General features: G+C 44.8%; 1 protein-coding gene across 5 annotated transcripts in view; it reads right to left on the reverse strand.

Annotated features, from left to right (window-relative positions):
- Nucleotides 1-17,169, reverse strand: part of Magi (membrane associated guanylate kinase, WW and PDZ domain containing protein magi) — a 62,034-nt gene that overhangs the window by 21,528 nt on the left and 23,337 nt on the right. For 3 of the 5 annotated variants that reach the window (XM_075696038.1, XM_075696041.1, XM_075696037.1), the window contains 9 exons: nucleotides 17,067-17,145; nucleotides 14,645-14,911; nucleotides 11,488-11,710; nucleotides 10,008-10,293; nucleotides 9,366-9,548; nucleotides 8,131-8,347; nucleotides 5,297-5,425; nucleotides 4,519-4,686; nucleotides 2,787-2,821 (listed from right to left, as the gene is read on the reverse strand). In XM_075696038.1, the coding sequence (XP_075552153.1) occupies nucleotides 2,787-2,821; nucleotides 4,519-4,686; nucleotides 5,297-5,425; nucleotides 8,131-8,347; nucleotides 9,366-9,548; nucleotides 10,008-10,293; nucleotides 11,488-11,710; nucleotides 14,645-14,911; nucleotides 17,067-17,145 (1,587 nt within the window). Of the gene's footprint in view, nucleotides 1-1,265; nucleotides 1,364-2,786; nucleotides 2,822-4,518; nucleotides 4,687-5,296; nucleotides 5,426-8,130; nucleotides 8,348-9,365; nucleotides 9,549-10,007; nucleotides 10,294-11,487; nucleotides 11,711-14,644; nucleotides 14,912-17,066; nucleotides 17,146-17,169 lie in introns of all 5 variants that reach the window. The other 2 variants (XM_075696040.1, XM_075696039.1) reach the window with 2 other exon arrangements.

Raw genomic sequence — 17,169 nt, forward strand, 5'->3', positions numbered from 1 at the left:
AAACTGAACAATACTGCGAGTTTCACTAAATTTGGTAGAGGAGGCTTTTAATTAGGTTTTTAAAACCTACTTCACCCCCGACGAGAAAGGAGGGCTCACTTCATTCGGCTTGCTTCGGTTCACTCGCATTATATTTACGGTGTCGGCATTACACTAGTTAGCAATGCATTGAACTTTTGTCTATGGCTCAGGTTTGTCCGAAAAGCGGTCCGCGGGAATGTTCGTTCGTAATAACCGTTCATAATAACCGTTGCACAATTTTTTGTGTTCGAATTCACAGGAGTATTTTTCTCTATTCAAGTACACAGGACATTGCCGGGACAAACAGAGCAGTTCGAATTGCTGGTCAATTAAAATTAAGAGATTTCAAATTATCGGGATTTCACTGTAGCAACTCAACACACCTGAAATAAAATGTGAAAAAAACTGTATTTCGATGCTCAGGAAATACAGGCATGTCTCGCCAAAGCTGTGCAATAAAAAATTAAAAAAGAGGAGGGAGAAATAGAGACAGACAGAGAGAAAAGCAGAATCGGCTACGAATAATGCTCAACAGACCCTTTTCATAATTCACAAGTGCGCTTCTCCACATGGCACATTAGCCCACGTAATAATGGCACCCGTCACGGTTAAAAACGAAGACAATACGCTAACTGCACATGCCGAGGCTTGCCTCTCGGAAGTGGTTTCATAGCAAAGCCACGTCTACATTTACGCTGGTCAGTTACGCTGGTTAGGCCGGCATGACGTTACACTGGGACAACAGAAGGTAAACAAGAACACCGCTGTCCTCCCTATGTAATGTTACGCTGCCCAAACCAGTCATTTTGCACCAACTAGCCCGATAAATTATTGCATTAACTTTAATTCCATGTAAAAAGACCAGCAAACTGTGCTTTCACACACCGACTCCAAAAAAATGACTACACCACCATCCAGAGGGTTTACAGGAAGGCAGAGACTTGAAAGTCATCAACAGTGATCAACAAGAGATGTCACTGTAGCCAATGCTCCGACATGGGGTCTTGTCTTCATCGCCTTGTCAAAATTATGACTGCAGAGACATCTTTTGGTCGACCGCTGCTAATACGATGCCATTAGCTTGGCAAACTGCCTCTCAGGGAAAGATGGCTTTACAGTTATGAAAAGGGTCCACTTAGGAAAAAAAACATTTTACGCAGAGGCAAGAGAGATGAAAATATTTCCAGCAGGTGCTTGCAAAAAGAAAAAAAAGTGAGAAGTGAGAGACAGTGGTGGCAGCAGACCTTGCCATAGCATGGTCCACACCGGGAGGAGGAGGAAGCGTCTGGTACCAGAAAGGCGTGGCTGCTGCCGGCAAGTTGGGCACAGAGACGCTCGAACTCTGCAGCAGTGACAGCAGCAGTGGCAGTGAAAAGATGACAGGATGAAAGCGTGTCGAGGAAGGCGTCAAAGGCAGGCAAGAATAAAGGAAAAGCGCGGTACACGCAGAAACCAGTTTCACACAGAGTACAGGCGGCGACTGGTATACTGCACCAGACTGGCGCACAACACAAAGATGTTGGAAAGAGACACACACAAAGCGTTGAACTTCCAACAAGTGCGTACTTGAAATGTGACACATTTTACATTGAACATGGAATTGAAGTTGCACAAGTGCCATGAGCACCTGCTGCTACCGAAATTCAGATGCGACACAAATGAGCGTTTCCTGCGGCCATCACTAGTGCACGTATCGTAGGTTAATTTTCACCATTATTACTTTAAAGTAACCTTCACTAATTTGGACAAACCTTGACGTTAATGATGAGATTACCCCAAGTTTAGATTATCGAGGTTCGAATGTACGCAAGCAATGTGTGTGAACTGCTACAACTCAGCACAGTATCCTTGTCATAGTCCATAACACTTCTCCTGTACTGGTTTTTTACACATCTTTAAAGGGCTTAAATTGGTTACTTTAAATTTAGAAAAATCTAATTGAAAAGTGAGAAAAGAAAAAGATGCAGACAGAAAACATATACTTGCTATCGGAATAAACGAAAATTAACACCTTTATTTTTTTTTTTTTATGTTTGCAAGTGACAACTCATTTTCAATACAGTAGCAACTAGTGATCAATCATACCAGAAACAGAATTTTACCATTTCTCATAAGTGTCATCGCAGCCTAGATTAGAACAGCCCTAAAGAACAAAAAAACTGAATCTGGACCAGCCTTAAATAGTAACTTAGGGTCATTCTTACAAAGACTACTACACAGTCTGCTCAAATTATTAGGTAACGAACAATAAGCTCGTGTTAGCCACAAATATGCACATTAACCAGCTTTCATCATCCAATTACATAACTAACTTAACTAAAGGGTTTTCTTTTAGCAGCATCAAACTAACTTCAACCTTCTGTACAATTTTATTCCTCTTTTATTTTGCGATACACTTAATTCAATGTGTCTTTATTTTCTTTCCCCCTTCCTGAATTTTTGTGTTGATGTTCTTTCAGTTATATTGAAATATTGTGCCTTTGGAGTTTTTTCATTCCTAACGATTTATTCGCTGCCATACATTGTATTTTAATAATTTGCTTATTATAATGTTTAATACAATTTTAGAGTTACAAGTTTCGTGTAGGGTCACTGGTGTTTCATTAAAATGATTCTTGTCATGAGGCACAGGCGGTCCCGATTTAGTTTCCGACTACAGCACCGTCTTTTGTATATGTACAACTCTTTTTTCAACTCCTATTTCAGTATCACAGGAATAAACTTATTCTGTTTCAGAGTGGCTGGGATGTTGCTCAGAAACTTACCCTTTGTGAGACAGATGCATTGCTTGAGGTGTCATCTGTGAAACGAAAAAGATTGAAAATATGTAAAATGGCGGAATGCCAGAAAGGAGCAGGCAGCACCACACAGATGAGAGCTAATCCCAGAAGCAATTATTCACGCAAATTTTTGCATACTTTTGGAATGCCATACTTCTCTGTCTTAGCATATTCCAGTCAACATCCATTTAGTCGCAGGTTTCAATGTGTTCCCAGGTTAACGAGGACAAGCACCAAGGTATGATGATGAATCACCAACTAGCCCACCTTTCCACATTACAGGACTAAAGAAGTTCATTATACAGAACGGGGCGGGGGCTGTGTCCTTCTAACATACCCAGCCAATCAGAACACCAGCAGAGGACGAAATGGACACGTCCACTAGGTGAACACATACAGAGTACACCCCCCCGAGCTCTCCAGTCCACAGTCCTGTTCTTACAGACTGAGAAGTGAATTATACATTATCTGCCATTATTAGCCTGAGTTGTTAAGACAGGAACAACATTTTCAATTAAGCAGTTATTCTTCATATCTTTCAGCACTGTATTACCGATACTCAAATTAGGAATAAGCAGGGTAAGCGTGCAAGAGTCATTGCAACTTTTCTTAATGATTTGAACGTAATGCTCATAGGACTATGTAGTATTCAAAACCATTACGCTTCAGTGAACGAAATTGAATTTGCTAATAACCCGCCAACAGCTAGTGCCTTGCACCAATGAAGCTCAGTATTTGCTGTTTTAGGTGCACAAAACACTGCTGACAAGGAATATTTTTTATAGATACAGCATTATTATCTACAATGTCTGCTCTATAGCTCTTACTGGATCTCAACCAGAGAACTATCAGCATTTGCTTCATCTTACCACTGCATGCCCAAGACGAATAATCTTAATTATGGCTAGCCAAACTAGTGTCTACGAGAGCAAGAATGTAGAATGTCATCTGCAGTGTTGTAACATCAGCCAACCAACTGCAAAAACCCACGCTATTTATGCAACCCACATGTCCTCTGTCTGAGGTGACTGCTCCTACAGTAACTTTCGTTCGTCCTCCCCACACAACTTTCTCGTCCCTTGACGTGTGGATTTCATGCGTGATGCACACACGATGGTGGCAGCGGGCAGCGTAGTTAGGCAGCTACGATGAGAGACGGCGTGGGAGTTCCCACAATTGTGCTGCCTCATGGCACGGACAGCTCGGGAGCAAGAGGAAGGGGTCTCCCCTCAAGCTGCGGGATGGCAGCAAGCACGGAACAACTACGCACTTATTGGCGTGCTTCGTGGGACGATCCCGTGGAAAGGCTTCCCATTCAGGTTCGGAGCATGGCACCGGCATGGACAGACGCAACTGCGTGTACACTCTTCGGGACTTAAACATTGGCTTCAGGCAATGAGGAAACAGTCATTCGGTATTCTTGCGTAATGAGCCTAACTTACTTGATTCCTTGGTTTGTCTCATTGAGGAACTACGCTGAGTGCATATGACAGCATTATCTAGATGTCATTACTGTACACAAGGAGCAATAAATGCCCTTTACGCAACTATGCACACCTTTGCGTGTCCTGCTGCCCGAAGTCGTTGGACCCCCAAAAGCTATACGTCGCACAACCCAAACACATTGGAATTTCTAACACTATGCAAACAAACAAAACAACAAACAAACAAACAAACAAACAAAAAATAATAATAATACTAAAGAAGTGATGCATACCTAAGGGTGGTCCTATGGTGAGGACAACAGACAGCCCGGACACCTTGATGAGGTTGACAATTTCGCCATGGTGCATGTCTAGGATGCTGACGCCATTGACAGCCAAGATTCGATCGCCTACGTGCAGCTGACCACAGCGTTCCGCGGGGCTGTTCTCAATGATGCGGCCTGGAAAGAAGACGGTTGACTCGAAGGGATACTCGTCGACACTACATTTTTCCACAGTGCCGATGAGCCTTCACTACAACATCAATACATTTCATCACAGAATTTGAGGACGTATTTCTCGAACCTGGCGTTAACTACAGGATCTCTGCTAAATAAAAGCTTCGTTACTGTTCAACTTCAAATTCAATTAATTTTTTTTTCACATTCAAATTAAAAAATATATATACATAACAAATACGGGTGCACAAACATACAGAACATACAATTGCATAACTGCAACATGCGCCCTGAAGTGAATAATTAAAAGTTAATGCTTGTAATTAGCTAATGCCACAGTGCAATGTTGTGCAAACAATGTCCACCACTTCAAGTAACCTGGCTAATATGACATAACTGCATTGTGCCACAGTGTTTCTGGCAAGTCTATATGTGCTAAAATAAAGGATACCTGGATTAAACACTTAAACTTGCATAATCATCATTTGGTTTCGGTTTTAAAAGTGCAGACTTCGGTTTGTGTTACTGAACTACCAAACAAAAGATTATTATTCAGCACAGAATGTAAACTTATTTAACTGAACGAATCACAAAAGAAAAATATGACACAAACCTATTGTGGATCCCGCTTTCCCAACTGATGAGATGATGACAAAGCCAAAGCCTTCGTTCTCATGACGCATTACAGTCACGTTGTAGGGATATGTGACCTCGCAGTTGTTTAACCGATGAGGAGAGTCCACTGGAAAAATATAAAACAGTCCCATTATTTACAGAGGTGCCAATTACATAGCATAGTCACCTTATGATAGAATTTTGGTAAAGTCACACATCAATGCATAACAGCTTACACTGATGTGTTGGATCTATCACTGAATGTCTGATTCACTTATCACTGAAAGTTCAACAATTTCAGCACAGAGGCTGTCAAGAAAAGATCAAGGGCATGAACAATGAACTATTCTTAGCTTTTGTAAAATGATAAAACTTTGTGAGATGGCTTGCCATACACAATATCACCCTGAAGAAAGGTCGTCATCCATATGAACTATAAAGAGGCTCTTGTATTCACTTATGCAAAACTTAGCAAACGCTTGCGTGCAGTGTGTCAGAACGAAATGTTTTTCATTCTGTTTTAGTTTTGTTCCAAAGAAAAAAATTCAGTTCTAATCCTGCTCCGGAACAGAAAAAAAATTATCCATAAAGGTTCATAACAGTATTGGTTCCCATGAAAAAATTTTCGAAGCAAAGTAATTAAAAAACATAATGTTTACTTTTCTCAATAAGTCAATTATGAATCCTGAGATTATGTCTGGAGTATGGCAGCCCTCTGGGCGACCTCCTCTGAGTTGGACAGCAAGGCCTCCCATCCCACTTGTGTCATGGTTTTATCAATGTTTCCTTGAGGTGCCTGCAGCCCATTCCCACGTGATGTGGTTCAGCTAAAGCGTGAACCAAAGAGCTCATGCCAGCGGAGCCCTAGAATAGGGGCGCCGGCCAGCCTGAAGACTGCTCATCATATTTTGTACCAATAAAAGTTTTATACTACTACTATTGAGATCATGCCTAGTGCCTTGAGTCAAGGCACTGGGCATGATCTCAGAAGCAGAACATCATCGAGTGTACTCTCCAAAAAGTGAGACCGCTGTTCCGATAAAACAAACTTAAATGAACATAAACGAACAATAAGGCTTCGGCAACAAGGCATTGTACCCGTAGAAAATGAAACGATAAGCTCTTCAGCGCGCAGGCCCTGGGTTTTGCTAAGATACCGTAGCAGTGCACCGAACGGCAGGCTCAGGTTAGTGGAGTGCTCGACCGGATATATCACTCGCGCTATCCCTGCCTAACATACGTGCTTATGCTGACGTTGCCTGACGTCAGTTGGTTCAGATTGCGGACTTTCTCCTTGAACCGAAAGCCGATAAAAAATATCTCGTTTTCACTCCGAAACAAAATAATAAATAATGTTTCAGCTACGTTTTTGTTCCTGTCAAAAATACCCCACCCCCCATTCCGTTCCGACACACTGCTTGCATACAAAGGTTTTGCTCATGAGGTCTACAAAAACAGACTGCCACTGCAGAAAAAAATACAAAAGTGCGCATCCGATTTAGATTACAATGTTACTGACTTGGTATGTAAGCCATGATACAATACCAGTCCTAGGGGACAGAAGCGAAGAGACGAAGGGGTTGTGTTGTGTCACATTTTTCTTGACAGCAGTTTCGATGCAAAAGCATCAAATGGCTCACTTAGCAAAAAAAACGGCCATGGCTTAGCTTGGTTAAGCCTGGTGATTTCGAAGCAATAGTGACCGTAGCGCCCCTGGTGAGAGGAGCGGGAGTTAGGCCGCCGTTGGTGGCTACCGCCTCGCCTCGCGACGGCGTGAGATGGGGCCCCGTTTTTACACAGCTGGTGTGACGTCACACCGACCGTAGCGCCCCTGGTGAGAAGAGCGGGAGTTAGGCCGTCGTTGGTGGCTACCGCCTCGCCTCACGACGACGTGATATGGGGCCCCGTTTTTTTACACAGCTGGTGTGACGTCACTCTAGGTCACGTGGTGTGACGTCACGCAGCGAGGTCACGCTAAAGGTCAATGGTGCCTACCACCGCCTCGCCACGGCACGGGCTGAAGTGCGACCTAAAGTAGTATTGCTTCGCAATAAAAGCCAGCATCCAGCATCTGTAGCAGCCTGAATCCCCATTGGCTGCGACGCCATGTCACGAGCGTGCCTCAACGGAGCAGAGCAGGCAAAACGGAACACCAGCATGCCAGTTGTTGCATGAGGGGAGAGGGAATCAATGCAACACTACGTCACCCTCGCTCTCGCTCTCACCTGCGTTCTAATTGCGTCCTGGTGAGGTCAGATTGAAGCACACCAAGTGTGTCAACACACTCGTTTGCCCGCATGAAGTTTGTAACTCAAACGACCGCTCAGTGGCATTCAATTGGACACTAATGCTTTTGCACTTACAACTCATAAGAAGTGCTTAGGTGTCTTAAGATTTCTTTTTAAACACAAAGCACGACGAGGAATGGTTTGACCTATGCACAAGAGCAATACAGACGCCTTGTCACATACCGTTACTTCCGTTCATTAACTACCCCATTAGCAATGCCCTTTTTAGCATCCCTGGCTATGATGCTCTGCTGTGGAGCCCAAGGTGGCGGGTTATATCACCGGCAGTCGCATTTCGATGGGGAAAGATGCAAGAACACCAGCGCACTTAGATTTAGATGCATGTCAATGCACAGATGCACGGCTGGTCAAAATTAATCCGGAGCCCTCCACTACGGTGTCCCTCGAAACCCCCGCGCAGTTTCGGGAAGCTAAGCCCCATAATTTCGTTTGATGTCCAGCGTCACTGTCTGCTTTTGCAGGAATACAAACCCGCATTTATCACTCTGAACCCAAACCAACGAGAAAGCAGTATCCTCCTCACCCAATGAGCGCGCTTTCCGCCTGAGGCCCAGCGTGACGCATCCATTCAGAGAGGCGGCCCCCATGAGCTGGACCACGTGGTGGTGAGATGCATGCAAGACGTTCTGGCCGTCCACAAAGACTATCTCGTCGCCCGTCATCAGCCGGCCGTCCAGGTCAGCAGCTCCACCAGGCACTATGTGACCAATGGAGACCTGCGCACGCAGCAAGCGCACAGGCTAGGCTTGTTTCATTTGCAGTTCCACTTTTGCAGTCAGTTGCGAAATGCCAAGTGCAACGAAATTTCACTTTGGCAAAATTGATCATAAACTAGTAGTACATACATAGACCACGGATTCCTTATAAAGCAAGAGGCCCGAGTTGCACATATCCGTGCTATAAGCGGTACATCAATACATCAATATAACTGAAACAATTTTCAAAGCCTGCACACGTGCTGCAGCTGATAGTGGTCTGCTCCGGACTGCCTTCAGTTGCACTTCACTCTTCGAAAAGGCAGGACGTGTGAGCTCCGGCACAACACTTTGCAATGTGGTGAGCTCAGCTTAAATCATGGATCTGGGACCTCCAATAGATGCGATGTAATGACCCACTAACACATTTTTCTCTCATTTACCGCTCAATCGCCACTGAATCTTTAATTTTTTTTTTCTGCTCCTTTTTCACTGGCTACACACGTACTCTACTCCACCGCCCTCAACTCCATTGCCTATGCATCGCTTAACCGCAGGATTTTCTGGCAGCCACATTATAATAAAGCATTTCGTCTCGCTCGGCTGCACGGTGAACAGTATGTGTATACATTGAGTTCTATAGCAGGGTAAACAGGAGTAAAAAGAAAACACAGTGTTATATACGGTCCTGCACTATGAGCTGTAACAAGTGGCCTCACTTGTACTACTGAAGCAATTCTGACAAAGCTGCAGGGCTGGTAATCATAAAGTTTTCTTTATTACCAGCACTGAAATAGCAGCACAGCAAACGACACAGGCAACAGCAGACATGATGCAAATCTGAGACCATGGTCTCCGAAATCTTCAGCTTGCCGTAGGTGCCACCCAATCTCAGAGTTCAGATGTGCCCTAAGCACAATTCATGGCTCTCAATTTGGGTGGTTTGCACCATGACTAGTCAGAAGCATAATTTGTCCCAGCAACATTGAAATGCAACTACAACGTAGCTCTCTTTCAAGGTTGCACTTGGAAACAACATGAACGGCGGGGAAGCCAAACTCACCTGAGAACCCTCCTCCGTGCCTCCCACAATGCGGAAGCCAAACCCGCTTTCCTGCCGATGAAGCGTCACCACCAGGTCTACTGCGTCAGACGCATGGGTGTCGGCTCCCAGACGCATCGTTGCCGACGTTACAGGCTGCTCGTGCTCAAAGGAGGTCGAGTGCTTGCGGCCCGACAGACCATCCTGTGAAGTAGGCGGGGTGCGAGGAGGAACAGATACTTTGCTCAATTCTTTAATAAGCAATGAGGTAATCAAAAGCAGCTGAAAAAAAAAAGGCTTGGCCAAGAGCCAGTGTTTCTACAAGGAGACTTGTTAAAATGTTGGCTCCCAGCAAAGGCTGTTCTTGCTCTCTATATTCCTGTGGCCTTCTGTACCTTAGCTGGTCACTCTCTCACAATGGTGCCACTGTGGACATGACTACTATGTATGGTATACAGAAACTATAAACAAGAGAAAAACAACAAGTGTTTTTGCTGTCCTTCATTCACAGTCTGCAAGATCTGTACAGCATACATAATCATGTCCAACCAACTAGCCTGCCAAAATATGCTTAAAAAGCCAGAGGCCGTTTCGCTTTCTGCTTCATAACACCAGGATAAAATCAGCCTGCCGCTCAGTTTCTAAATGCAAGAGTCGGCATACCTGTGCAAAGCTTGGCGATTCCAGTGCCGAAGAACCGTAGAGGCCATAGTAGGGGCTGCCGCCGCTCACGTGACTGTTGTTCAGCTGCTGCGTAAGCGAGGACAGTGGAGACCGCAGCCCCGGTGACTGGTGGCTGGGCAGTCTCGTGTAGCCATAGTCGGGAGAGCTGTAGCTCCAACCCCTGCCTTGCGGGAGGCCGTCCGTAGCTGGCAGGCCCGGCCAGTCCTTCTGTGTCGGTGTCAACAGTGCCGGTCGCTCCTCGACGATTGGACTACTCAGCTGCGACCTGGTGGTGGCAATATACAGAAAGCACAAGCTACGGCTGTGCAAACTTGGTGGAAGAGATAACGGAGAGTTTAAGCTTGTCTGTAATAGTATCACAGTTTGCGGAACACTGGAGTACTGGAGCTGTGTCCGGCAGCATGGATGGTGCTATCTTTTGATGCGAATGTCCGCTACACTCCAAGAAAAGTTTGCACCCTTTGAAGCTTATCTTGTCTCTAAACAATAATCGTCATCTATCTTGTGGGCACCTCCTTTTTCTGATAATGCTCTCCCAGTACATGAAGTGACAAATGGCATGCGCATATCAGTGTGACATAGCATTCCTAACATGAAAGTTTCAGGCACGGAATGGTAAAAAGGAGCGTGTGAGCAGGACAGATAACAATTATTACTTGTGGACAAGATAAGCTTCAAAGGGTGTAAACCTTTTCTAGAATTGTAGAAAGCACAGAACTATAACTAAAGATCACATCCTACCTATCTGCTGGAGCAGACATATTGGCAACAACAATCAAAATAGTGAAACATTAATGTAATGAACAAGGCTATAACAAATTATCAGATATAACAATATAAACCTACAAATTTTGGTTGACAAGTCTTATTTCAATGAGTAATCCACTGCTATAATGGGACTGAGAACGCAAGACTTGAGATGCTATAGGTTACAGCAAAGTGAATAGCTCTTCGCTCACAAATCAAAACATGTATTTTGATAGCAAAAGATGTCAAACACTTATCAGGAGCAACTTGACATAGCCCATACTGAACACGCAGGCATGTTGTGGCCAACGGCTAGGCTTGGTTGGCCCACAGCCGACAAGCCAAAATGCCAATTCCACGTGATCACACGGATAACACCGCTGCACATTAATGATGAAAACTGCATTCATAGTTTAACTTTGTTCACATACCATGTATCGGCACAGTAAGCCCCAAGAGGCCACAAAATCAACAGAGTACCTTTGCTAGGTGGCCCAGCAGAGGCATCATGTATGCTTGCATTTCTTTTGCAGACGTGGCAATGAATTTTTTTTTTTTCTCGGCCGACACCAATGTGTACACCTATACAAATGCATTTTCGTGTAGGATACAGCTTCGTCACAACAAGATTTGATTGTAGTATTCAAGGGACACATTAAGAAAAGGAAACGCTCTTCCCCTAGCCAAGAAGAAGTGTACAGTGAGTACTCACGCAGGACTGTTTGCCTTGGCACCATAGACAGACGTGGTGCCATAGTCAGCTTGTGCAGAAGAGTACCATCGGGGTGACTGCTGCTGCTGCTGCTGTTGCTGGGACAGTGCCTGCGGCTGCTGCTGGCTCGGATTTCCAGGCCGGATCGTTGTGTCCCGGAAGTTCTGACCAGCCCACTCCGGCTGGCGGGACGCTGGTTCAAAGTACCAGGCCCCGTACTGGCCTAAAACGCAAGCAAATAAAGCGAAATTTTTATGCCAACTACTTCAGAAAGTGATCTGCACCTGTAAAACGACTGAGATGCAGAGTTGGACAGATGTAATGCACAGGACGTAATGCACAGAATGTAATGCACAGGACAGATAGCCAGTGGCTTATTATTGTGTCGAAGGAACATAGATGCAATCTTGGAATGAGGGGGTTTACATGGTCTGATTAGGTTAGGCAATTGGCAGCCCACTTGTAGACACATGTACAAACACAGAACCAGATAAACACAAATGCTCAGCTGCAACTAAGGATTTACTGAGAACACAGCTTTCATGTTTGTCATCATCATCATCATCAGCCTGGTTACGCCCACTGCAGGGCAAAGGCCTCTCCCACACTTCTCCAACTACCCCGGTCATGTACTAATTGTGGCCATGTTGTCCCTGCAAACTTCTTAATCTCATCCGCCCACCTAACTTCCTGCCGCCCTCTACTACGCTTCCCTTCCCTTGGAATCCATACTGTAACTCTTAACGACCATCGGTTATCTTCCCTCCTCATTACATGCCCTGCCCATGCCCCCCATTTCTTTTTCTTGATTTTAACTAAGATATCATTAACCCGCATTTGTTCCCTCACCCAATCTGCTCTTTTCTTATCCCTTAACGTTACACCTATCATTCTTCTTTCCATAGCTCATTGCGTCGTCCTCAATTTAAGCAGAACCCTTTTCGTAAGCCTCCAAGTTTCTGCCCCGTACGTGAGTACTGGTAAGACACAGCTGTTATAAGCTTTTCTCTTGAGGGATAATGGTAACCTGCTATTCATGATTTGAGAATGCCTGCCAAACGCACCCCAGCCCATTCTTATCCTTCTGATTATTTCATTCTCATGATCCGGATTCGCAGTCACTACCTGTCCTAAGTAGATGTATTCCCTTACCACTTCCAGTGCTTCACTACCTATCGTAAACTGCTGTTCTCTTCCGAGACTGTTAAACATTACTTTAGTTTTTTGCAGATTAATTTTTAGACCCACCTTCCGGCTTTGCCTCTCCAGGTCAGTGAGCATGCATTGCAGTTGGTCCCCTGAGTTACTAAGCAAGGCAATATCATCAGCCAATTGCAAGTTACTAAGGTATTCTCCATTAACTCCTATCCCCAATTCTTCCCAATCCAGGTCTCAAAATACCTCCTGTAAACACGCTGTGAATAGCATTGGTGAGATCGTATCTCCCTGTCTGACGCCTTTCTTTATTGGGATTTTGCTGCTTTCTTTATGGAGGACTACGGTGGCTGTGGAGCCGCTATAGATATCTTTCAGTATTTTTACATACGGCTTGTCTACACCCTGATTCCGCAATGCCTCCATGACTGCTGAGGTTTTGACTGAATCAAACGCTTTCTCATAATCAATGAAAGCTATATATAAAGGTTGGTCATGCTTGCACGCTTGCATAAAAGTGTCATGCTACAACAACAGCAATGGCCAACTTGCCCACCAAAATCCCCTCAGTGAGATTAGAAAAATTTGCAGGCAATAAATTGGCTCAGCTGACAAAGAACAGGGGCAACAGGCTATCTTTGGTAGAAGCCTTAATCCTGCAGCTGACTTAACATGTTCACTGCAGTAGCACTTATTATGAGGGTCCAATTTCACATGCTTAAAGGGACACTAAAGGCAAATACTAACTCGATGTTGACCGTTGAAATAGCATTCCAAAAACCTTGCAGCGCCAATTTCGTGCCAAGAAAAGACCGTTTACAAGAAAATGATGATGATGATGCTAATGAATGCTGCCACAAGCAGGATCCCCACCAGCTCTGACAACACCATAACTGGTGTTTAATATGCGCCAAAATCTCAATGAGACAGCAATTTCTGAATTTGCTGTTACTGCATGTCGAGCCCAGTACCCCCCCTCCCCCCGAGACAAACCAATACTTTTGCTAAATTACAGTGAACACCTCATTTCTTGCTTACCAACCAATAAATCGCAACAAAGCCGGACAGCAAAGCAGCAGAGCAGAAAGCTTTTCCGAAGTACGGCCAAAGGCAGTTAAAGGAGCCCTTAAACATTCTTTTAACTAATCATACAATGAGATCACTATTAAATTACTTCGCCTAACAAATCTCCTGTCGCAAACATTTTTCCACTTCTAGCACAAGAGAAGCTAGACATAGTTATGGGACCAATGAGCTGGTTTCTTTGTTTTTTCATTTCCATAGCACGCTGGAACCTATACGGGGGAGAAGGCAAGGTAAAGGGAGACGGTAAGAGAGCAATGTATCGCTGGCCCCGCCCAAAGGTTGAACACCTTGGAGGTGGCCACGTACAGCAGACGCAGCAATGCGCAATTGTTGTGTGTATCAAATGGTTTTTCTGTCTTTTTGAGATCGCAGGCATACGTATTTTTCATTTGTTTAACTCAAATGAGCAATACCATATATACTTGTGCATAAGCTGCACTTCTTTTTTTTTTGTATAGCGCTAGGGCGTGGGTCAACGCCAGTCGCGTGTCATGGATCCAGGGTCTAGCCTTGAGTGGGAACAGAAAATTTTTATGGAGACTCCTGCAAAGGAATCATGACTATGACAAACATAATGATGTTACTTGTGACGGATGCCATGTGTCCTTAGCAGCTATAGCTGCAGAACTTTTTTTTTTTTTTAAAGTGCATGGCTTGCTACATCACAGAAATGCACGAAGAAGCTGTGTAAGTGGCCTGTGGAACTTATCGTTCGCAATTAAGCGTTTGCAGTTTGCTGGTTGGTCTGTCCGTACACCTGCACCTCTAAGCACTTTCTCTCTTGTGGCCCTTGTCCCTAGCCACAGCAGATGGCACGCATCCGCGGGGCCAGATCATCTTGGGCACTTCCACGGGTGTTCGTAGCAAGTGCATCATTGCCAGAGTAACGCCCAATTCGACCCTACCCAGGTCTTACCTGTCCTGGGTGGCTTGGCCGGACTAGAGCTGCCTGACGATGCACCGGCCACCGGTGTATCGTCCATACTTGGAACAGACGTCTGCTGTTCCAGCCTGGCGCTGGTGTTGCCCGAGGTGTCGGTGGACGGCGACGTCCAATGCCGGGTGTCCACCAATGGGGTCTTGGGACGGCTCACCACCACGGTTTCCTTCTCGCGTGTACTGTACAGCTCGGCAGTTGGCGTTTTGCTCCGGTATGGACCTTGGAATGCTGGTACATAACCGTCTAGGAAGAACACACGAGTACAAGACTTAACCCAAGCAACAAGATGCCAAAACAAGTGTACCATCAATTTGTTCATCAGCAAAGGAGATGCAATGCTTGAATGTTACGCGTGGAAGCCATGTGAAGCAGGCAACAGTATCAGGTCGTTTTTCTTGTTCTGTTTTGTTTAGATACCTGTACAGTATGATCTTGGCATAACAAACATAGACAAAACAATAATTCAAATACAGTTAAACCTCAACATGACAAACTTTAATACAACGAAATCCTCAACGTAACGTAGCATTTAACTTTTTCTAGCTTCTTGTTCATAGAACACCGTGTATCTTGAACCTCAATATAATGAAGTGTATTTCTACATGTTTCCAATACAACAAAATCTCACTGCCACTGCAAAGGAATACCAAGACAATAATGGAAGCTTTCGACACAGATGGTCAAATGGTTGAATTGCATGCGACTCCTTGCGAACACATCTCTCAAAATACGCAGCTTGCTGTGTCGTCACTTTGAAAACTGCATGTGGGTTGCAAAAGAACTTTGCATCTAGCAGCGGAACACCGCTGCCATGGTTGCGCTTGGCTGTCAGCGAGGCTGAGTGCGTACGCAGCTCGCGCACCGTTTTGGAGGTGCCACAGGTGCAAAGACTGGGTAAGCCAAGGTGGTGCGGCATTGTGCGCTGTCTTCCCGCGCGTTTGGTGCTGCAGGTTGTGCCATCTTGAGTTCCCGAGGCACATTGAAGCAAGAGCCAGACGAAGCATTTGCCCCCCACCCCTGCTGCCAGCACGTTTCATGATAGCGTCGTTCCACTGCGGGCGACACTATCAGCCACAGGGGCACCAAAACCTGTACAAATAATGAATCTGCTACCAAGCCTGCGGAAAAAGTGCTAAACTGCAAATGAAGCTGATGACGCAAAGCCACCAGCTCAAAACTTGAGCATGTCACACGCAACCTTCTGCCTTCATCTGCATTAAAACATTGCCAAACAGAGCAAGGTTGTTTTACGTGATGAAGAGCAATGCTGAGCCCGTGATATAAGTCCAAATGTGGCTGACACTTTGGTGTTTGCTTCCAATCTCAGCTGACACACTGTTTTGACCAAGGCATTTTAGCGATTACTAACCCTTTGAGGGTTGATTTTTTTCACCATATGCGACCGCCCAAGGTCGATTTTTTAATTTTTTTTATTGCAGATTCCAATTCTTCTTAGGGACTTATTTCGAAGAAAATTTACCGCAACTTTTCTAGGGTGACTGTAAAGTGAGAAAAAAATATTTTGCGTTGGTATATATGTACTTTTCATTCATGAACAACAACAATAAAAAACGAAATAAACTTATAAGAATTAAAAATTTGACACATTGTTATACACATAATACATGACTTTGAAAATGCGCTCATGAGAATACTGCAAGACTCAAATGTTCCTGCTTTTACACTAATATGTATATCCATAGCATAATCGAACTGCGTAGGTGCTTGCACTCAAGAAAACTATGTGGTTGTGTGCCCGTCAAAAAAAAAGCAAAACGTGTGACAAACTTCCGCTAATCTCCATCTTACCGCTAACCAGAGGCCATTAGTTATCGCAAGTGTCAAAAAAACATAAATGAAGCAACGGAAACGCATGCACGGCGGCATCCTTCCTATGCTCACCCCTGTGAGCACTAAACAAGCGAGAAACAAGCAGTCGCCCTTTGAGCAATTAGTAACGAGATAGCCATCAGTTCTGCAAGCGCAAGAAGCCGAAACCGCCCGCGGAACAAAACCCAAACCACCGCCCGCCCGCCCGCATGCGCCAATGCACAAGCGGTAGTATATAGACGTGCCGGAGCAAACTAGCTCTAAAACAAACCATGCAACGAAAACCGAGAGAGGGAGGCGTGCAAGAAAAATTCCCTGTATTCCCACATAGTGGCAGCACATGACAGAAAAGAAAAAGTTAGGAAATTGGCGCGCTTTTTAAACGTACAGATGCAGCCGTAAATATACGGCATCAACTATTTTTGGACTTGTTTGTGGCACCATATATTTACGTCACTGACCCTCAAAGGCCTAAGCACCAGCTCTAGCTGCACACAAACAGCATTACAATTGAGTCAAGGTTAAGTATCATGTTTTCACACCATGGACAGGAGTTCCTGGTTCTCACCTGAGTGGTAACTTTTGAGGGCGAAATGTGAGAAAGTCGAGTTGGATCCTTTCGAGAGGAAGTCCTCCGAGGGACGAACCTAAAGTAAGAAGAGAAATTAATG

The sequence above is a fragment of the Dermacentor variabilis genome, chromosome 6 (genome assembly GCF_050947875.1).
Source record: "Dermacentor variabilis isolate Ectoservices chromosome 6, ASM5094787v1, whole genome shotgun sequence".
Classification (NCBI taxonomy): domain Eukaryota; kingdom Metazoa; phylum Arthropoda; class Arachnida; order Ixodida; family Ixodidae; genus Dermacentor; species Dermacentor variabilis.